This window comes from Nelumbo nucifera, chromosome 6 (genome assembly GCF_055504915.1).
Source record: "Nelumbo nucifera cultivar China Antique chromosome 6, China Antique-T2T, whole genome shotgun sequence".
NCBI classification, from domain to species: Eukaryota; Viridiplantae; Streptophyta; class Magnoliopsida; order Proteales; family Nelumbonaceae; genus Nelumbo; species Nelumbo nucifera.
Window position 1 is genome coordinate 44,559,772 of NC_142654.1, and position 18,305 is coordinate 44,578,076.

General features: G+C 41.3%; 1 protein-coding gene across 2 annotated transcripts; it reads right to left on the reverse strand.

Annotated features, from left to right (window-relative positions):
• Window positions 1-4,253: 4,253 nt before the first annotated feature.
• Window positions 4,254-6,502, reverse strand: LOC148790819 (uncharacterized). 2 transcript variants are annotated; one of them, XM_088890821.1, is made up of 3 exons: window positions 5,525-6,502; window positions 5,044-5,450; window positions 4,254-4,967 (listed from the first exon to the last, which is right to left on the reverse strand). In XM_088890821.1, the coding sequence occupies exons 2-3, from the start codon at window positions 5,047-5,049 to the stop codon at window positions 4,395-4,397; spliced, it is 579 nt and encodes a 192-aa protein (XP_088746947.1). In that variant the 5' UTR covers window positions 5,050-5,450; window positions 5,525-6,502; the 3' UTR covers window positions 4,254-4,394. Both variants share the same exon structure in this region; 1 of them encodes a protein (XP_088746947.1).
• Between the last annotated feature and the right edge of the window lie 11,803 nt (window positions 6,503-18,305).

Here is an 18,305-nt window from a genome sequence, read left to right on the forward strand (position 1 = left end):
AATCTCCGGGACGAGATAGAGGGCTCATCCGTCGCGGATACTTGAGAAACTTTGTACAGCACAACCATAATAACAATAAGGCAGGTTGGCCAGGGGAACACGAAAAGGATGCCCCCAAATCTAGCAGTAGACCTGCTGAACCGTTGCAGCGACAGCCTCCGGAAGAGAGGCCAGTTCGGGGAACCATCCATGTAATTGTGGGAGGTTCGGTGGTAGCAGGATGTACCTCGGCAGCAGCTCAAACTTTAGTTTGCGAAGCGGCCCTCGAGGAACGGAACCCCCCAAAGAGACCAAAGACCGAAGAACCAATCTTCTTCACGAAGGACGACGCGCGAGGGGTCCACTACCCCCACGATGACACGCTTGTCATTAAACTTAGGATCAGCGACTTCGAGGTCAGACGCGTACTCGTAGATTTGGGCAGCTCGGCGGACATCCTCTTTAAATCAGCATTTGACCAGCTACAGCTACAGAGGAGCGAACTGAAGCCCGCGAACACTCCCCTGGTGGGTTTCAGCGGAGAGGAAGTCAGGCCCTCGGAAAAATAACAATACCTGTGGAAGTCGGCACATGGCCTTGCGCGGTTAGACTCAACCATGATTTCCTGGTGGTCGCGACCCCCTCCCCATACAATGCCATAATAGGGCGGCCGATCACGCATATCCTACGGGCAGTGGTCTCCACCTACTATTTGGCCATGAAGTTCCCTACGGACTTCGGTGTGGGGGTAGCGCAGGGCGACCAGCTCGAGTCCCGCAAGTGTTATGTTGCTGCCCTGAAGGGAAAAACCAAGGCAGCCAACGACCTCGAACTGGAGCGGCCTGCGGAGCAAGGCGAGGAACGAGCTTCGCCCACAGAGGAAACAGTCGCAATCCCGACTTCGACTACAGACCCAGCTCGCACACTCCATATCGGTGCTTCCGTCGAAGAACCCCTACAAACCGAACTGGTGAGATTTTTACTTCAAAATTTAGATATTTTTGCATGGTCCGCGGCCGACATGCCCAGTATTGACCCTGGCCTTATAACTCACAAACTTAACACTGACCCTGTAGTCAGACCCGTTAGAGAGAAGAAACGCAACTTAGCCCTAGAACGCTGGAGGGCGGTCGACGAGGAGGTCGAGAAGCTCATCGCAGCAGACTTCAAAAGGGAAGTCCATTACCCGAGCTGGGTGGCCAACCCTGTGCTGGTAAAAAAGGCGAATGACAAGTGGTGCATGTGCATCGACTACACCGACCTGAACCAAGCTTGCCCGAAAGATTGCTTCCCCCTCCCCAGAATTGACCGCCTAGTGGACGCGACCTCGGGACATGAGTTGCTAAGCTTCTTGGAAGCCTACTCAGGCTACAACCAAATCCGGATGGACCAGTCCGATGAGGAAAAAACCAGCTTCATAACCGAGTTCGGCCTGTACTGTTACAAGGTCATGCCCTTCGGATTAAAAAATGCCGGGGCAACCTTCCAAAGACTTGTAAATAGGCTGTTTCAGCCCTTGATTGGCATGAAGATAGAATGTTATGTAGACGACATGGTCGTCAAGACACAGTTTTCACAAGAATTAATACATGACTTAGATTCTGTCTTCCAAATCCTGCGTCAGTTTAGCATGACATTGAACCCCAACAAATGTGTCTTTGGCGTCACCTCGGGCAAATTCCTAGGCTACATTGTCAATCGGCGCGGTATTGAGGCCAACCCGGACAAGATAAAAGCCATCCTAGATATGAGACCACCTCGGAAAGTAAAAGAAGTTCAGAGGCTAAACGGCCGCATAGCCGCTCTAAGCCGCTTCATGTCCAAGTCAGTAGACCGTTGCCTACCTTTCTTCAAAGCAATCAAAGGCAAAGGGTTCGAGTGGACCCAAGACTGCCAGCTCGCGTTTGACGAGCTAAAAGGTTACCTCGCCAGTGTGCCAACCTTAGCCCGGCCCGAGGAGGGTGAGGTCTTAGAACTGTACCTCTCGGCAAGCGACGAGGTGGTCAGTTCGGTACTAATAAAGGAAACAGACCGGGTCCAGCGACCCATATATTATGTTAGTAAAATTTTGCAGGAAGCAGAGACAAGATACCCGCAGATAGAAAAGCTAGCATACTTCCAGGCTCACACCGTCATCGTCCTGACCGACAAACCTCTGAGACAAGTTTTACTCAAACCCGAGGTTTCCGGTCGATTGACGAAATGGGCCATCGAACTCAGCGAGTACGACCTCCAGTACAAGCCAAGAACTGCTATTAAGGCCCAAGCCTTAGCAGATTTTATCGCCGAATGCACATTTAGCCTCGAAGCCCCTGAGCCGGTCGAGCCCAAGATCCCCAGTTCGGGCGAGCTCAGAGTTCCCAAGCCAATCGAGTCTGAACCCCGTGAAGTAGCAGCCAGTGTAGCATCTCTCCTGGTTAGACCAAGCGCGAACTGGGATGAGGAGCCCTAGATCCTTCACGTAGATGGCTCCTCGAACCAGCAGGGCAGCGGGGCTGGAATAGTGCTACGCGGCCCGAGCGGAACAAAGTTGGAATACGCACTACGCTTTGAGTTCGCGGCATCCAACAACGAGGCGGAGTACGAGGCACTGATAGCCGGGCTGAACCTAGCGCACAAGGTCGGAGCAAAGCACGTAGTTATCTGTAGTGATTCCCAGCTCGTGGTCAACCAAGTTACAGGCGAATACGAAGCACACGAGCTCACAATGATTGCATACTTGGCAAAAGTAAAGGAGGCCCTGCTCAACTTCCAGTCACACTTCATCAAGCAAATCCCGAGGTCAGAGAACACTGAGGCCGATGCCCTGTCCCGACTAGCCAGCACGAGCCACAACGCCATGAGAACCATGTACGTAGAGGACTTACCTCGGCCCAGCATTCTCGGTGGGGCAGAAGAGGTCGCTCCCGTCTCTGAAGCAGAGCCGAGCTGGATCGACCCACTCGCGAGCTTCCTGCTAGACGGAACCCTCCCCGTGGACCGCAACGCAGCTAAGAGGGTGCAGCGCCAGGTAGCCAAATACCTCATAATAGACGAACGGTTGTACCGACGATCCTACACGCTCCCCTACCTGCGATGCTTGCGCCCTGCCGAAGTCGAGCTCGTACTCCGCGACACTCATGAAGGCTTGTGCGGCGGACACCTGGGGGGCAGAGCCCTCGCTCAAAAAGCACTTCGACAAGGATACTACTGGCCAACGATGAGGACAGAGGCCATCGAGCTTGTTAGAAAATGTGACAAGTGTCAGAAGCATGCCAATATCCACCATCAGCCCGCTGCCAACCTCAAATACCTCACCAGTCCATGGCCCTTCGCCCAATGGGGCATTGACCTTCTGGAGCCATTCCCACCAACGACAGGCGGGAGAAAATTCCTAGTGGTGGCAGTAGATTACTTCACAAAGTGGATAGAAACTAAACCTCTGGCAACAGTTACAGCCCGAAACATACAGAACTTCTTTTTGAAGAACCTAGTATGTCGCTTCAGGCTACCTCGGGTACTGATCTCCAATAACGGCAAACAGTTCGAGGATATCAAGTTCCAAGAATGGTGCCAAAGTATGGGAATTAGTCAAAACTTCATGTCGGTCACACACCCGCAGGCAAATGGCCAAACAGAAGTAATGAACAGAACCATCCTCCGCGGACTGAAAGCACGACTAGACCGAGCTAAAGGGTTGTGGGCGGACGAGCTACCAAGTGTTCTATGGGCTCACCGAACCATGGAAAAAACCGCCACAGGAGAGACCCCCTTTAACCTCACCTACGGCACCGAGGCGGTAATCCCGGCGGAAATCGAAGTACCTACGCTGCGACTAGAAGCATACGACGAGCAGACAAAGGAAGACGAGTTACGCACCAACCTTGACCTACTGGACGAGGTGAGAGACCTCGCGCACATCTGAACTGCGGCCAACCAGCAAAAGGTAGCTCGGTACTATAACGTGCGAGTAAAGAAGAGGAACTTCCGCGTCGGCGACCTGGTTCTCCGTAAGGTCATGGTACCCGAACCCGGCGTAGGGAAACTTGGACCAAATTGGGAAGGACACTACAGAGTAAAGAAAGCACTCGGGGGGGCATACGAGCTTGAAACCCTAGAGGGGAAACAAGTACCCCGAGCAAGGAACATTGTCAACCTAAAGTGATACTACCTATAGACTGCCAAGCAAAGTGGATAAAATCACCACCAAAGCCTACGGGCTAGGATGCCGAGCTAACGAAGGAATCTTGGCACAAGCAAGCAAAGAAAACAGTCCGCCCGAGTGCGGTAATAGGCAGAAAACAAACCGGACGTATAGTCAGTTCGGCAAATACATGTAGTTCGGCAAATATGCTCAATTCGGGAGAGAATAACCAGCACTTAAACAAATCCTTCCATTCCAAAAGTAGGGTAGTACATAAAAAAAAAAAAAAAATTTACAAGCCCGGAGCTATTTCTTCATCATCAGAAGGCACTTCAACAAAACCCGAAGGCCCCGCCTCGCCCTCAGAGTCTGGCTTGGCGTTAGCAGCATTAGCCATCTCCTGAGTTATGCGCGAAGTGGATATGGCGCTAACATCAAGCTCGGGGTACGTATTCCGGATCATCCACCGGCTTAGTTTAAAACCCCTCCTATATGAATCCACCATCAGATCATCAAAGCCCGACGAAGCAATGTACTCATCGACGGCCTTCTTCTTGGCATCTTCGATACCTTGAGAAAAGATCTGCGTCCTCTCCCTGATATCCTCCTGAAGATACTCGACTTGATGCTGCAGATCCAGCCTCAAGTCCGCCATGTGCTTCACCACCACTCCCATGGCCTTGGCATCTCTCTGAGACCTCGCCTGCCTGATCCGTGAAAAACGAGCAGTCTCTTCAGCAGCATGAGCAGCAGCCTCAGCAGCACGAGCAGCCTCCTCGGCAGCGCGACGAGCCTCTTCGGCAGCTCGTGCCTGCCTCGAGCTCCTCTCCACCTGAGCCGCTAAAGCGTGAATAGAAGAATTCACCTACCAAAAGAGACCGAATGATCAAAAGAACCAACAAAACAAAAGCCAAAGAGCTCTAAAAAAGGAAAACACTTACCACCATGGCATGGGTAACAGCACGGCAGGCCACTTGATGCAAAGGGAGATCAGTTCACGCCGCGACCTCCTCGGGGAAGATAGCCTCTTTGCTCTTTTGAAGAGCATGGGTCGGCGTCAACACACTCCTGAAATCCCCCGGGGCCCCCGAGCCCGAGGGCCCAGCTCGCGTATGAGCAGACCCAGAGTAAGCAGGAGCCCCAGAGTATGTAGGAGCCCCTGTGTATGTAGTCTCAGCATAAGGGCCCCCCGCCGGCTCCTGCATCGGAGGGACCATCTCGGGCCCCCTGGGCGGATCTTCTGGCTGGTAGCCCGGCACCTCGGCGCGAGTTCGCTTGGCAACCCACTTTCTCCTCTTCATGCCTTGAAACAAGTGCCCACCCCGGGTCCCTCGTGAATCCATCACACCTACGTAAAGAAGTTCGCCATCAGTAAAAAGCAAGAAAGACAGCAAGATAAGAGTCACTAAGTGAAGAACTTACCCGAGCTCAGGCCGGCCGCAATGACCTTGGCCTCCGTCAGATACTGTTCACACTTCAGCCCAAGCCGCGCCCATTGCCGGAGGCCCTTCGCCGTCTCCTTGTCAAGCGTAACCCCGGAGTCAGGAGCGGCCATCCCCCACCCGGTCTGAAAAGGCCACCCCAGCACACTTCGCACCCCGAAATAGTCCCGCTTCCTTGCTGGGACCTTGTTGGGGAGCTCGTGTAAAAGCTTAAAATCCGGGCAAGGAGACAGGTAGTAAGCCCGCCTGCGCCCGGGGAGAGGACCCGCTTGCTTCTTAAGCATCCAGGTTGAAGAAAAAATCTCCAAGTCCAACGGAAAGCTCTCATCACAGAAAAGGGAGATTGTCCCCACCAAGTTGCGAATGGAATTCGGGTGAAGCTGGCCGACTGTCACGCCGAAGTGGTTCAAGACTTCGACGAAGAGGGGGTGGAAAGGCAATCGCAGCCCCGCGGTGAGCTGCTCCCGGAATATTACGATCTCATCAGGACCGTGTTCCCAAGGAAAGCCACCCGAAGGTATAAAATAAGCATACTCCCCGGGCAAGTTATAGTAAGTAATGAGGGATTGGAGCCCCTCGGGCATCATGGTCGAAGGGCCGAACTTGTCTAACATCCAACCCCGGCGAGAGGTGGACGCCAAACTACCCGAAGCGCCACGACCTATAGGCTCGAACTCTTCCTCGAGCTCTACCTCCGGCTTGCTAAGGCTATCGGGGGATGCAACTTGGTTCGTAGAACCTACATCAGACCCGCTGAAATGACTATCTGAGCCATTCGAGCTAGACATTGGGAGTGACGAGACCCAGGAAAGTATTCACCCGGACAAAAGCTATAGACCATAGGAGCGCGGACGAACGGAAGACCTTGAGCGCGAACTGAAAAAACCCGGATGCGAACTGGATGCGAGTTGAAACTCAGACGCGAGTTCGAGAGAAATACAAAAGCGACAACAACCGGGGTCCCCCCCCCCCCCCCGCTATTTATGATCACAGTGACCAAAAGGCAACGACTTAGATCAAAGCCAATCCGACGGCCTACGGCCGCCCTGACCGCGCGTCCCCCGAGACCGAGACGTGATTGGTGCACGTCTTTCTGAAACTGACAGCGCCGACGCACGTCTTTCTGAAACTGACAGCACCAGCGCACATCTTTTCGAAACTGACGGAACGCCAACGCACGTCTCCTCAGAAAAAACGGCAGCGGCACGTCTTTTTTAAATTTGAAAAAATGGCTGCTTTCGCGCCCCCAAGTGGCGCGCTTTTTTTGAAATTTCGAAACAAACGCACGCGCCGCCACATCTATCAACATTTAGACAGGCCGACACGCTTCCTGCATAAGTGGACACTCGAAGAAACCCAAGAAACCCTGACAACGCACCTCGCGCCAGCAAAACCAAGATTCAAAGTGCAGGACAAATCTACCTGACACCTTGCGAACTCCCCGCGCCAGGGCAAGACCCTTAGCACGAGGAGTGGGGGGCAATTGATGAAGGAAGATTTGGGCCGACCTCGCAAATCACGGCACGTGGCAAAAAAGGCAAGTAGCTCGGCAGTTAAGTCAGCGTACCGAGGGTACAAATGCCAAAGGGAAGGGACCAGCAGGCCCGAACTCCCTACTTAGAGCTCAAACTCCCTAGCAAGGGGCCCGAGCTCCCTACTTAGTGGTCGAACTCCCTGCAAGGTGCCCAAACTCCCTACTTAGTAATCGAACTCTCTGCAAGGTGCCCGAACTCCCTACTTAGTGATCAAACTCCCTGCAGGGTGCCCGAACTCCCTACTTAGTGGTCGAACTCCCTGCGAGGAGCCCGAACTCCCTACTTAGTGATCGAACTCTCTGCAGGGTGCCCGAACTCCCTACTTAGTGGTCGAACTCCTTGCAAGGAGCCCGAACTCTCCCTTTGACCCTGAGTCACACAATGTAGAGACCCGAACTGGCTCGTCTTATGACAGTTCGGGGCCCCCCCTTATCCGAACTCGAGACTTCACCTCACACACCGCTCCAAGCTTCGCTTCCGGAGCATTGAACTGGATGAACCGCGCCGTACCTGACACCGAAGGAGTCCATATCCAGGGGCGGCGCACCTGACTGACTTGGGATCTGACGCTTGACGGTCGCATTTCAAACAGCCACCTGTCACCACTGCCTCCAGTTACAGAGACGGATCCGACAAAAGGAGCAGTGGCGATTTTGCCCCAGCAGAGGCGATGACGCCCGAACTGGCAGAAGCACGGAAATACTCAATCCCGACCTGACAGGAGTCTAGGAGTGAGTGCGCGAGGTGGTATAAAAGGCTCTCCACCCCCAAAGAGGTGGTATGCAAACTTTGCGCTATCTTGTTATCTTGCCTTTGAAGGGTTCTAACTTAAGCTTCGGAGCCTTTACACCGGATTCTCCCCGGAGCTTCCTCATCTCCTCCGTTTCAGGTTCTCTACTACTCGGTTCAGAGGTAAGATCGCTGACAGCTAAGACCGGCTGGATTGCGCATCATCAACAACCATAAACTCCCTTTACCAAATGAAACGAACCCAAGATACCTAGATAAGCTAGGAAATCAACTCAAAACATTTAAAAAAATATACATAGACCTACACAAAGCAAAATTAAACAAATAAACATAGATCAGCCCAAACAATCTCGTCTAAGAAATCAAAAACATTTTGAAAAAAAACATGACATAATCAATTTAACCTATAAGAACAGAGATTTCTACCACTCTAACCTCACTAATCTAACTTAAACAAACCAACATAACTTCTACAACTGGCTGGATAATTTATTATTCTATGTTAAACAATCCTAACATAATTAGAGAAGCTGGAAAATCAACTCAAGTGCATCAAAAATTTAAACCTGACCTGCAGAAATCAAAACAAAGACAATAAACGTGGATCAATCCAAACTAACCCTTTTAAAGAACGAGAAAAAAGCACGACATGAAAACTTGACGTAATCACAACATCCAACAAGAGAACCAAACATATTAAAACCCTAAAGTCACTATATTAACTTAGATGAACCCAACAAATCTAGAGAAACTAAATCTACTCGGTGCAAATTATAAGTGCTAAAATAGAACCTATAGGAACAGATTCAAGGTACTCTCCACAAGTCGAATATACGTCTTTGTGACAAACAAGCTCACTAGATTTCTAAAAACCAAAAAATGAGGTTTCGTTTTTTAAAACATTTATTATTATGATAACTTATGATTACTCAGTTAGAATAGTCTTGAAAAACCCTAAGAGATAATACGTTATTGGTTTTGAAAATTATAAACCAATATGACTCTCAACATTTTAAAAAAAATTCTCACAAACATAATCCGTTACAACGGAGCACAAACCAAACACAACACGGCCAAACAAAATTCGAACCAACACAACCATACATTGTTGTCTGAATCTGTCATTCAGTAACCAATATAACAGAAGCCTGGGAAGAAATAATCCACTTTATTTAATCAAATCCATCCAAATCTATCAAGACATTGACAGAAAGAAGCATCAAATCAAAGCGTAGCTGAAATCAATCCAAAGAATCCAAGACTATCCAAATTGAGCTGACCTGAAGCAAAATTAAAGTCAACAAAACCGGAACAAGAAGCAAACAATTTTAGATAACTCACATTCAAACGAACCTATCCTAATAGAAACGAATCAAACTCAACATAGATAAAACCATTTGGTAGACATCGAATATATCTAATGTAAATCAATTCCATTTTTCAAATCTCGGGAAACAGAGTCTTGCCAACCCTAGGTAGAACCAACTACATATTATCCAATACTAACCAAGCCCGGGCCAACCAACGAACCTTCAGTCAAATCTATACACACTAATAAAAATTATTAGAACAATAAACTCCATTTACTAACTGAAACGAACCCAGCATACCCAGGTAAGTTAGGAAATCAACTCAACTCCTTTATAAAATATAAACAGACCTACGCAAAGCAAAATTAAACGAATAAACCTAGATCAACCCAAACAATCCCATCTAAGAAATCTTAAACATTTCAAAGAAAAAACATGACATAATCAATTTAACCTATAACAACAGAGATTTCTACAACTCTATCCTCGTTAATCTAACTTAAACAAACCAACATATCTTATACAACTGGCTGGATAATCTAATTATTCTAAGTTAAACAAACCTAACATAATTAGAGAGAAACTGGAAAATAAAACTCAAATGCATCAAAAAGTTAAATTTGACCTGCTTAAATCCAAACAAAGACAATAAACGTGGATCAATCCAAACAAACCCTTTTAAAGAACAAGTGAAAAGCACGACGTGAAAATTTGACATAATCACAACAACCAACAAGAGAACCTAGCATATTAAAACCCTAAAGTCACTGTTTTAACATAGATGAACCCAACAAATATAGAGAAGCTAAATCTACTCACTGCGAATTATAAGTGCGAAAACAGAACCTATAGAAACAGATTCAAGGTACTCTCCAGGTACTCTCCACAAGTCCAATATAATCATTTTTCCCAACATAAATGGGATTTCTTGAATTGCAAGATCATATTCCTATAAGTCATAACGAGTTCTTCTTTTCCATTTTGGGTTTGACTAGTTAACTAATTCAAAAGCCAGTTGTATAATCCTTCTCGAGCTGGGATTTCTTTTCTTTAAACAGTTGTCTTACTTGGTACTAATCCTTATCAAATAAGGATTCGTGTGTCTACATTAATTTAATTTTGTGCTTCATATTTATTCTATTCAGGTTCAATTGCGCAAGGCTATTTTGTGTATTCTAGTGATTTCTTTTGCATGTCTTTTGCTTCCTTTTGAAGTTTTCTTAGCCCATGTTCGGTTCCTGTCATCTTAGTCCAAAAGAAAGATGGAACATGGCGTATGTGTGTGGACTGCCGAGCCATTAACAAAATAACTGTTAAGTATAGACATCCTATTCCTATGATATGTTTGATGAATTGCATGGCTCTTGTTTGTTCTCTAAAATTGATTTAAAGAATGGCTATTATCAAATTCGCATGAAAGAGGGGATGAATGGAAGACAACATTTAAAACTAAATATGGATTGTATGACTGGTTAGTAATGCCTTTTGGTTTAACTAATGCACCTAGTACATTCATGAGGTTAATGAATCATGTCTTGCGTGCTTTCATAGGGAAATTTGTGGTAGTTTATTTTGATGATATTATTAGTTTATAGCAAAAAATTGGATGAACATGTGAAACACTTGCATGTTGTTTTTTGTGTGTTAAGAGAGCACCAATTGTATGCTAATCTTAAGAAGTGCACGTTTTGCATGGAATCTGTTGTGTTTCTTGGATTTATTGTTAGTTCGCAAGGTATTAGTGTTGATGAAGAGAAGGTAAAGGCAATACGGGACTGGCCTACACCTAAGAATGTGAACGAGGTAAGTTTTCATGGTTTAGCAAGTTTTTATCAAAGGTTTGTTAAGGATTTTAGTTCTATTGCTGCACCTTTGAATGAACTTGTTAAAAATAATGTTGTTTTTAAGTGGGATGAAATGCATGATCGAGCTTTTGAAATTTTGAAAGATATACTAACTAATGCACATTTGTTGTGTTTGCCTAACTTTGATAACGGTTTTGAGGTAGAATGTGATGCATCTAGAATTGGAATAGGGGCTGTTTTGATGCAAGATTTCAAACAAATTGCTTATTTTAGTGAAAAGCTAAGTGGGGCAGCTTGAATTATCCTACTTATGACAATGAACTTTATGCATTAGTGAGGACTCTTCAAACATGGCAGTATTATTTGTGGCCAAGGGAATTCATCATTCATTCTGATCATGAGAGCTTAAAGTTCTTGAAATCCCAAGGTAAGCTTAATAAAAGGCATGCTAAGTGGCTGGAGTTCATATAAATGTTTTCATATGTGATCAGGTACAACATGGAAAGAAAAATGTCGTTGTTGATGCATTATGTAGGAGGTACGCATTACTTACTACTTTATTGCGTGCTATCATTCAAAAGAACTTAAGGCAGTGGAAAAACTGTTTTCCACATATTGAGTTTGCATATAACAGGTCTGTTCATTCTACTACTTCTTTTTCACCTTTTGAAGTTGTTTATGACTTTAATCCTTTAACTCCTCTGGATATTTTACCTTTGCCTACTAATGAGCATGCTAATCTTGATGGTAAGAAAAATGCAGTTTTTGTGAAGGATTTACATGCCAAGGATCGGGCTAACATTGAAAGGAAGAATGAGCAATATGCTAAGCAAGATAATAAAAGGCGTTTGAAGGTTGTTTTTGAACCTGGAGATTGGGTTTGCGTGCATATGCGTAAGGAGAGGTTTCCTACACAAAAGAAACCAACCAACCAATCATCAGTCAAATCTATACACACTAACAAAACTTATTAAAACAATAAACTCCCTTTACTAACTCAAACGAACCCAGCATACCTAGATAAGCTAGGAAATCAACTCAACACCTTTAAAAAATATAACCAGACCTAAGCAAAGCAAAATTAAATCAAGCCAAATAATCCCGTCTAAATAATCTAAAACATTTTGAAGAAAATACATGACATAATCAATTTAACCTATAAGAAGAGAGATTTCTATAACTCTAACCTCGCTAATCTAACTTAAACAAACCCACATAACTTACACAACTGGCTGGATAATCTAATTATTTTAAGTTGAACAAACCTAACCTAATTAGAGAAGCTGGAAAATCAACTCAAGTCCATCAAAAAGTTAAACTTGACCTACTCAAATTAAAACAAAGACAACAAACGGGGATAAATCCAAACAAAACCGTTTAAAGAACGATAAAAAAGCACGACGTGAAAACTTGACATAATAACAACCAACAAGAGAACCAAGTATATTAAAACCCCAAAGTCACTGTTTTAACTTAGATGAACCCAACAAATTTAGAGAAGCTAAATCTACTCACTACGAATTATAAGTGCCAAAACAGAACCTATAGGAACTGATTCAATGTACTCTCCACAAATCGAATAGACGTCTTTGTGCAAAACAAACAAACTAAACTTCTAAAAACCAAAAAATGAAGTTTTTGTTTTCCGAATCGTTTATTATTCTTATAACTTACGATTACTCAGTCAGAAGAGTCTTCAAAAACCCAAAGAGATAATACGTTATTGGTTTTGAAAATTATAAACAATTATGACTCTCAACATCTTAAAAAAATTCTAACAACAGAACCCGTTACAGCGGTGCACAATCCAAACCCAGCACAGCCAACCAAAATTCGAACCAACACAACCATGTAAGGTTGTTTGAATCTGTCATTCAGTAACCGATATAACAGAAGCATGGGAAGAAATAGTCCACTTTATTTAACAAAATCCAACCAAATCTATCAAGACATTTTCAAAAGGAAGCCATCAAACCAAAACGTAGCTGAAATCAATCCATACAATCTAAGACTAACCATACCGACCTGACCTAAGGCTAAATTAAAATCAATAAAAATGGAACAATATGCGGACAATTTTAGATAACTCACATTCAAACGAACCTATACTGATAGAAATGAATCAAACCCAACATAGATAAAACCATTTGGTACACATCGAATATCGCTAACATAAATCAAGCCCATTTTTTAAATCCCGGGAAATAGACTCTTGCCAACCCAAGGTAGAACCAACTACACATTATTCAATACTAACCATGCCCTGGCCAACCAACCAACAAACAGTCAAATATATAAAAAGTAATAAAACTTATTAGAACAATAAACTCCCTTTACTAACTGAAACGAACCAAGGTTAAACTAGGAAATCAACTCCGCACCTTTAAAAAATATAAACAGATAAACCTAGATCAACCCAAACAATCCAATCAAAAATATCTAATACATTTCGAAGAAAAAACATGACTTAATATATTTAACCTTTAAGAACAGAGATTTTTACAAATCAAACCTCGCTATTCTAACTTAAACAAACCAACATAACTTATACCATTGGCTAGATAATCTAATTATTGTAAGTTAAACAAACCCAACATAGTTAGAGAATCTGGGAAATCAACTCAAGTCCATCAAAAAGTTAAATCTGACCTGCTCAATTCAAAACAAAGACAATAAACGTGGATCAATCCAAACAAACCCGTTTACGGAATGGGAAAATAACACGGCGTGAAAACTTGACATAATCACATCAACCAACAAGAGAACCAAGCATATTAAAATGCTAAAGTAATTGTTTTAACATAGACGAACCCAACAAATCAAGAGAAGCTAAATCTTCTCCCTTGGAATTATATGTGCCAAAACAGAACGTACAGGAACAAATTCAATATACTCTCCACACGTTTGATAAGCTACGGTTAATTAAAGGCACTCTTTCAAATCCCATGAAACTGAGTCTAGCCAATCCTAGGTAGACCAACTTCACAATATCCCAAACAAATCAAGCCCTAGCATCCCACCAACCTGCAATCAAATCCATAACCTCCAACCATGCTATAAACCTAAAACAAATCAAAGCAAAAACAAGACATAATCACTTTAAATAACAAGAACCGAGCTTATTACTACTCTAAACTGACTAACTTAAACAATCCCAGCATATTTAGAGAGAGTAGAAAATGAACTCAACTCCTTTAGAAGATTAAAACATAGCTATTAAAAAAAAATAAAAGCAAATAAACTAGGGTCAATCCAAACAATTCCGTTAAACTAATTAAACAAACAAAAGCAAAAATTCTACACAGTTCTTTCAACCAATTAGGAAGAAGCATATTGCAATTCTAACTTCTATTCTAAAATAATCGAACGCATTATATCTAGATAAACTAAATCAACTCACTGATAATTATAAGTGGCAATAAAAGCCATACAAACAGATTCGAACTAATCCCCACTGGACGCATAAAATTCCTTCTTTCAAACTGACCCTCCTTGTCTTCTTCTAACAACCATATGAAGAGGCTTCATTATTCAAATCCATAATTATTTAAACCACTTATAATCACTCAAACCCAAGGGTTCTCCAAAACCAAAACTATCAAATAATCATCTGCAACCTATAAACTATAATCATTACCAAAATCTTAAAAGAACAATCTCAATCGAATCCATACCAACAGAGCCCAAATGAAACCAAACATGGCCAATACAAATTAGAACCAACAAAACGACACAATGTCAGCCCGAATCAAGGATGCCAAGACATTGCCACATCAAAACCATCGATGGAAAACATAGCTCAAATCATTCCAAAAAACCCAAGATTATCTAGACCGATTTACCTATCAAGAGAAAGATAAAGCAGACTCAACAATACGGTAACTAGATGCTAATAATTTTTGAGTACTCACTTTCAGCGAAACCTCTGCTGTTATACAAATGAATTCAATCCAGCATAGCTTGATGAATCTGTTACACATATAATATAGCTACGGTTAATTTAGGGCAATCTTCCAAATCCCATGAAGCTGAGTCTAGCTAAACCAAGATTGAACCAACTACACCATAGCCAAAACCATCCAAAACATCCAATCGACCACCACTCAAATCCTAAGCCACTAGCACAGCTTGAAAGAACACTAAACCCTCTGTTCTAATTTAAACAAAACTAGCATACCTAGATAAACTACGAAATCAACTCAACTCCTTTAAAACATGGAACTATACTTACTCAAAGCAAAATAAAGCCCATAAACCTGGATCATTCGAAACAATCAGTCCTATTTAACCTAAAACAATTCAAAGCAAAATCAAGAACTTAATCGCTTTTTTTAACCAACGAGTACCAATTTTATTTTCACTCTAAACTCACTAATTAAGACAGGCCCAGCATATTTAGATAAAGTAGAAAATTAACTCAATTCCTTTATAAGATTAATACAGACCTATTTTACTAACTTTTGGAAAAATAAATAAATATCCAAAATATCTAGATCTAAACCCAATCCATTGACAACCCTAAATATGTAGCTCAGGAGGGAGAGAGAGAGAGAGAGAGAGAGAGAGAGAGAGAGAGAAATAATTTGTTTATAAACTAAAATAAAGTTCAGTAAATATTTTTTAACTTAATAACTTAACTATATAAGTAATTTGGTGAGAAAATGAGAGAAACAAAAAATTTCCTCACCGTGATTAGGGCTCTATATGAACTTCAGGCTCATGCTCAATATGTAGGCCCGAAGTTCAACCTGGACTCATATTTGTGCATAAATATGTTCTATTGATCCCGTTAATAATTTTAATCCCAGCGGAGACCTAACCTTCTAATAGTCCTAAATATTAGGCTTTGGGAGAGAGGTTCAAATAACTAAATAGTTAAAAAAATTATTATTTACTTGAATAATTTAATAAATTAAAAAATAGAAATCTATGGATAATATTTTATTTAATTTTGTAAAATAAACAAATCAACAATTTAATTTAACAAAATAACTAAATACTCATTTATTATTGTGTGTCGGGTTGTATCAAATAAATAAAAATTTATACATAATAGTTAAAATAATATATTTAAATATATAAACAAATAATTTAGTTTAGTAATACAAAAGAATAAAAAAAAATTCATTAATTATTGTGACCAGAGAGGTACATGCTATATACCACACTAGACCTAACTCGTTGATAACCCAAAAAATAAGGATGCAGAGAAAGAGAAATTAAATTATTAAACTAAATAATAAAATCTATATATAATGACTCAATTCATTTAGAAAATTAATAAATAAATCTCCAATCTATCTAAAACCAAGCCCGACCCATTGATAACCCAAAATATTAGACTCGGGGACAAAGAGATATATTGAAATACATTTTTGATAAAATTAAATCGTTTAGAAAATTAAATAAATAAAAATTATTAACTTACTAACTTAAATATATAAATAAATTGGTGAGGAAATAAGGGAGTAATAAACAATAACACTATCCTCGTCGGGCTCGGCTCAAGAGATAGGTCTAATGGTTGGGTCGGGCTTAAAGTTGGGCTTCAATATATTCTATTGAATAAAGACAAAGTCCAACTCAAACTTGGCACTGCCTGTGACAAGTTTAATCCCAATCTCCTTAACCTGTTAACAAATTATTAATTAATGAAGTCAATTAGTTATTTAAATAAATAGAAGTCTACGGATAATACTTTTCTTAATTTTTTAAAATATATAATTGAATAATTTAATTTAATAAAATAAATAAATATCCAAGCTACCTACACCAAACCCCACCTGTTGACAACCCTTAAATATTGGACACTGAGCAGTAAGATAGAGAGGGATACATTTAAATAATCTAGTAAATTAAATCAATAAAATCTTTTAACATTTTAAAATAAGTATATAAATAATTAGGAAAAAAAAAGAGAGAGTAGTTAGCTCTTTATTAATGGAATCATTGTAAATAGTTACATGTTAGCAACAAATATGGAAGAGAGATTTCTAGAAAATGAGAAAGAGACAAAGAACAAAAATTTCCTTATCGCAATCCGAGCTTTATATGATGGTCCGGCACAGGCTCAAAATCTAGGATTGATGGTTGGCCTTGGCTTAGACTTGGACCTTAATAAGTTCTGTTGATATAAAGGCAAAGCCCAAACCAGACGTGGCCCAACCAATGAAAAGGTTTAACCCCAACCGGTACCTATCCAATTTATAAACCTAAATATTTTGCTCGGGTTGGGGGGGGAAATCTATGGATTATTAACTACTTGAATAATTTATTAAATTAAATAAATAGGAACCAATGGATACCAATTTAGTTAATTTTGTAAAATAATTAATGATTAATTTGGTTTAGTAAAATAAATAAATAAAATTACATTTATTATTGGGACATGACAGGTACATCATATCCCACACCTCACTAAACATATTAATTACCCTAAAAATAGTCTCCGTAAGAGAGAGAGAGAGAGAGAGAGAGAGAGAGAAATAATTTGTTAGAAAAATAATTAATTAATGAGTTAATTAAACAATTCAATAAATTAAGTAAATAGAAATCTATGGATAATAATTTACTTAATTTTATAAAATAGATAAATCAATAATTAACTTTAACAAAAAATATATATAAATATTCACTTGTGGGTTGTGCAAGACTAGTCCAAGCTATCCCCAACCAAACTTGCATCATTGACAACCGTAAATATTGGTCACATGTTGAATTAAATAAATAAAACTTTATAGAGAATAATTTATTTAATATATTAAAACAAATAAATGAATAATTTAATTTAATAAAATAAATAAATAAATTATCAGTTATTATTTGGGACAAGACATGTACAGCCTATTCGACACCAGATCTAATCCGTTGTTCATAAATTAAATCATTAATTAGATGAATAATTTAGTTACGTAAATAAATAAAACCTATGAATAATAATTTACTAACTTTTGGAAAAATAAATAAATATCCAAAATATCTAGATCTGAACCCAATCCATTGACAACCCTAAATATGTAGCTCAGGAGGGAGAGAGAGAGAGAGAGAGAGAGAGAGAGAAATAATTTGTTTATAAACTAAAATAAAGTTCAGTAAATATTTTTTAACTTAATAACTTAACTATATAAGTAATTTGGTGAGAAAATGAGAGAAACAAAAAATTTCCTCACCGTGATTAGGGCTCTATATGAACTTCAGGCTCATGCTCAATATGTAGGCCCGAAGTTCAACCTGGACTCATATTTGTGCATAAATATGTTCTATTGATCCCGTTAATAATTTTAATCCCAGCGGAGACCTAACCTTCTAATAGTCCTAAATATTAGGCTTTGGGAGAGAGGTTCAAATAACTAAATAGTTAA